General features: G+C 63.1%; 2 protein-coding genes across 2 annotated transcripts; both read left to right on the top strand.

Annotated features, from left to right (window-relative positions):
* Positions 1-171: 171 nt before the first annotated feature.
* Positions 172-3026, top strand: LOC109177649 (trichohyalin-like; the record flags this gene model as incomplete). The annotated part of the gene is made up of 2 exons (XM_019327100.1): positions 172-1293; positions 1825-3026. Coding segments are annotated over 2 exons (2324 nt in total), but the record flags the coding sequence as incomplete, so codon positions are not given.
* Positions 3027-3690: 664 nt separating this feature from the next.
* On the top strand, positions 3691-4410 carry LOC109177572 (spore wall protein 2-like). Its single transcript, XM_019326987.1, has one exon. It carries the CDS (start codon positions 3691-3693, stop codon positions 4408-4410), a length of 720 nt encoding a protein of 239 aa, XP_019182532.1.
* The last annotated feature ends 495 nt before the right edge of the window (positions 4411-4905 follow it).

The following is a 4905-nucleotide window of genomic DNA, read 5'->3' as shown; positions in this document are numbered from 1 at the left end:
GCGGCGAGGCCGAGGGCAGGGAACAGAGAAACGAAGCCAGGGAACGGCGGCAGATGACAGCAGCGAGGCCCGGGGAGGGGCGGCAGGCGAAGAACGGGCCACAGTGCCGGGGCCGGCCGACGCAAACCCAAAGAGAGAGTAGGACGTGACCAAGGAACGCCAAGAACACAGCAAAGCCACGAGGAGACGGGCGGCAGGCGGAGCGCCAGCCCAAGCGGAGGCAGAAGAGGCGGGAAGAGCCAGAGAGGGAGACCGGAGAAAGACGCAGGCCAAGAGGCAGGGGGCCGGGGACAGACCGCAGGACGCGCGGGAGAGAGGCCCAGGCGGAGGAGGGGGAGCAGGCAGAGGGGGACACAAGAGAGGAACAGCAGAAGAGAGAGCAGGACGAGGGACCGGAAGAGACGGGGAGAGCACCAGCAAGACGCCGGGAGGGGGGGGAGCGGCAGAGGGAACGGCCACGGCGGCGGGAGGGGCGCAGAAGAGACAGGCGGGACGACGGGCGGGCAGGCCACCAGGCCAGCACGGGGGAGAAGAGCCGGCAGGGACCGGGGGGGGAGAAAAGCAGACCGCCAGAGAACGGGACAGGGGCAGAGCCCAAGAAGAAAGAAGGCACACCCAGAGCACGAACCGGAAACGCAAGGGCGAAGGGAGCAAGAAGAGCAGGAACACGAGCGGAGGCAGAACCCAGAAGAAAAGGGCAGCAACAGACACCAAGAAAGAAAGACGAAGAGGGGCACGAGAAGAGAGAAAAAGAGACACAGCCGGCGGAGAAGGCGAGAAGCCCACAGAGACAAGAAAAGCAGGGAAGCCGGGGGAACCAGGCACGGGGAGCCGGGGGAGACCGGAGAGAGAGGGGGGAAGCAAACAGACAGGAGCAGGGAACGACGGAGCCGCAGAACCAGGGGGCGGGCGCAGGGAAACAGGGGCAGCGAGCGCGCCAGGGAAAAAAGGCGGGGGAAGAGCCAACGGGCGAAGAGACCACCCACGAGAGACGGCGAAAGAGAAGAGAAGACGAACCGGAGGGGGCGGAACCACAGGACGAAAGGGCGCAAAAAAGGCCGCGCCAGCAACCGGAGGAAAACCCGGGGCGACGAACCGGGCGGGAGGACGGGCGAGGGAACCAGCGGCCGGCCGGGGGGGGCGGAAAACCCACGGGCAACCAACAACAGGCAGACCGGGGGGAGAGGGAACGAGACGCCACGGGAGGAGGAGGGACCAAGGCAGGGAACGCCGCGGCCAGGGCAGCACGCCACGCAGGAAACGGGACCGCCGGAGAGGAACAGGGAGGCGCAGGCAAGAGAGGGGAAAAGAGGGGGGAAGGCAACAGGGGGAGGCGGCCGAGCGGCGAGGGCGGGGACCGAGGAGCAGAGGATGCCGGCGAGTGGACGGCGGGCGCGGCCGGCCGGCGGCGCAACCGCCGACGGGCCGAGACAGCGGGCGCACGCGAGGCGGGACGGCGCGGGACCGGGACCGCAGCAGCGCCAGAAGCCGCCACGGGCGCGGGAAGCGGCGAGCGCCAGCAGGAACCGGGGGCGAGACAGGCACGGCCGGGGCCGGCACAAGGGGGCAGGAGCCCACCGGGCGAAACGCGGGGGAGCAACCGGCGAAGGCAAGAGGAGAAACAAAGGGAAACACCAGGCGCAGCGAAGCGCACGGGGGCGGACAGAGAAAAAACCGGGGAGGGTGAGGGGCCAAACAACGAGAGCCACGAGAAGACGGAGGAGAGCCGAGAAAGACACAGGGAGAGGAACGAAACGGGAGGGGAGGGGGAGGAGAAGGACGGAGAACAGTAAAGGAAAGCACAAACAGCCAAACACGCGCAAGGAAGAGGAGGACGGGGGAGAGCGAGGGAAACGGAAGGAGGGGACGCAGCAGACAGAACACGAGGAGGCAGGGAGGAAGGAGAGACACAGCAGGGGCAAAAGCAGAGGCCCAAAAACGAGACGGAACAGAGGCGGGAGCCAGGAAGGACGAGGCCGGGCGCAACAACAGGACGAGGGCGGCGGCGACGCGGACCAGGGGGCGCAGGAGGAGACGCACAGGAGGGCCGGGGACGAAGACCGAAGCGAAGCAAGAGGGGAACCAAGCGGGGAGAGGCGCCCCGAAAGCAGAGGGAAAAGAAAGAAGCGGGCGAGAAAAGGAACGGGCAACGAGGGACCGAAACGGAGCAAAGAGAGCAGACAAAGCAGAGGGAGCACGCAGGGGAGAAGACCACAGAGAACGAGGGGAAGCAGCCACAAACAACACAAAAGAGGGAAAGCCAGACGCAGAAAGGAAGGGCGCAGGGCCCCAAAGAGCGGAAGAAAGGAAGGCCAAAGGAGGCGGACGAGGAGGGGCGACACGAGACAAAGGAAAACGAGAAGAGGGGCCGAAGGGACAAGAGGAACAGACAGGGGGAAGAGCACGAGAAGGAAAGGGACCAACAGACGAAGACGCGAAAAGGGGACGGAAGACGCGAGAAGGAGGAGGCCCCAACCGCAGGGGCCAAACGGAAGAGGACGCGGCAGCAACAAAGGCAGCAGGGAAGCAGAAGACGCAGGCCAGGGGAGAGACCCCCAGACGCAGGGCCCGGAAAAAGAACCGGCGGGGGCAAAAGGGCCGGCACAGAGAAACAAAGAGGGGGGAAACGCAAAGAAAACAGGAGGGGCCGGGGCAAAACGCGGGACAGAGAAGAGAGAAGAAGAGAGACCAGGGACAGGCAAAACAGCAGGGAACGGAAAAGACACGAGAAGCAGGAGCGAACGAAGCAGAACCAACAGGAACAAGAGGCAAACCGGGACCAGGGCCGACGCGCAGAGGCGCCGGGCCAGCAGAACGGGGCGCAGAAGGCAGCAAAGAAGAAGCAGGCGGAGCAGGAGGGGGAGCACCAGGGGCAGGGAACCACGGAGGAGGACCGGGGGAAGCACCAGGAGCACCAGAGACGGCCACAGGAGCCGGAAAACCCGGAGCCCCGGAAGAACGCCGAAAACAACACGAAAACAGGGGGCGCCCGGGAGGGGACCAAACAGGGACAAAGGGGACAATGAGCAGCAGAGCGCCAAAAACAAGGCGCGCGCGGGGGACCAAACATAACGGGCACAAAGGGGACCGGAGCAGCAGAACGCCAAACACAAGGGGCGCCCGGGGGGGCCGAAACCGGGACAAAGGGGACACGGAGCAGCAACGCACGGCGGGGACCGGACCGCGGCGGAGACAGATGCGGCGGGGTGGAGGCCAGCGGAGACGAGTAACAGGAAGGAACAGGGAGGGGGGAAAAGAAAACCGGGCAGGAAGGAGACCAAGAAGGAGAAAGATAATGGGGGGGAGATGGCAACGAATAAGAGCGGAGAGGACAGAGACGAGGGAAGAAGAGAAAGAGTGAGAGAAGAGAAGCCAGAAGTCGAACACGAATGAGAGAGGCCCGAGGTAATGAGGGAATAAGAGGCCTGAAGTAGGGCAGGGGAGCGGAGAGGCAGTCAAGAAGTGGGAGAAAAGGAGGGAGAGATGAAAGACAAAAGGGAGACCAGGTAAAAGCGATAAACAAGAAGATAGCGGCCATCCAAGGGAGTACCCCGAGGGGGAGGGCCAGGGGGGCGGAGAAGAAGGGGGGGGGAACGTTGGGCGAAAAAGCCGGGACGAACAGATAGGGGGGCGACAAACAGAGTCACTTGACCGGGAGAACGGGGGGAGCGGGCCATCGGAGGAAGGACGATGGGACAAATGGCAGACACAAGAGAGGGAGCGGACAGCCGGCAAAGGGGAAGGTGGAAGGCAGGGAGGGGGAAGGAAAAGGGACACAGAGGTAGAGGGAGTAAAGTAGCAGGGCAGAGAAGGGACCGAGAAGAGGAAGAGGAAGGAGAACAATATGGAGAGAGGAGAGAGGAGAACACACACACAGAGGAGGGTGAAAAAGGAGATGAACGAAGAGGGGAAGAGGGAAGGGTAAGAGGGAGAGAGGGGGGCCGCAGCGCGCAGGAAAAGACGAAGGAAGCAAAAGAAAACAGAGCCAAAGAAGGAACGACGCACGACACGAGAGAGGAACGGGTAAGGAAGAGGGGAACATCAATAGCAGAAACAGGCGAAAAAGTAAGGGGAGAGAAGAAAGCGGGCAGGAACGAGAGAGAGAGAGGCAGTAAGCAAGGAGTCGTCGGGCCCGAAGGGAGGAAGAAGAGAAAAGAGAGAAGCAAACAGAAAGAAAGAGGAGACAGAAGCAAACAAATAGCGAAGAAAGCGAGGGTGGGGAGCTGGGGAACGGGCAATGAAGGGAGAAAAGAAAAGGGGGGAGGGGGAAAAGGAAGTAGCGAAGAGGCGCGGAAGGAACGACTGGAGGAAGGGCAGGGGGAAGGGAGACGGAGGGGCGGGATGGAAGGGGAAAGAATGAACAGGCCGAATGGAGAAACAGGAACCAGGAACAGCGGCAGGGGCGGATAGGCACGCGGAGAAGGGGCAGGAGGGGGCAAAAGAGGACCAAAGAGTGGGGCAGGGCGCGGAGGCAGGGAGGCACCATGAATGAGACAGCGGCCGAAGGCCATGAAGGCGATGCTCGGAGGGGGGGAAGCCAGGGGGGAAGCGCTAAGCAAGAAGGGGGGAGAGAAGAGACAAGGACCAGGAAGAGGGGAATAACGACACAGGCTGGGAGGTCACGGAAGGAGCATAGGGGAGAATCCATCGAGAGAGTAAGACAGGCAAAGAAGAGACGGAGAACCAGCGGGTCCACATAGGCGGTGGGGACGAAGGCAGCCAAACGGCGCGGGACAACGGAACAGGGCGCGGAGGGGGTGGGGGAGGAAGGGCCAAAAGAGAAGGACACGGGATGGAAAAAAAGACAGGGCCCGCACGAGATGAGGGTACGAGATAGAACAGGAAAAAACGGCAAACGGAGAGGGAAAGGAAGCAGGTGAGGGGGGGTGGAAAGGACAACGGAGC

Source organism: Ipomoea nil, unplaced genomic scaffold (genome assembly GCF_001879475.1).
Source record: "Ipomoea nil cultivar Tokyo-kokei standard unplaced genomic scaffold, Asagao_1.1 scaffold0090, whole genome shotgun sequence".
NCBI classification, from domain to species: Eukaryota; Viridiplantae; Streptophyta; class Magnoliopsida; order Solanales; family Convolvulaceae; genus Ipomoea; species Ipomoea nil.
This window is presented reverse-complemented; position numbering and strand designations above follow the sequence as displayed.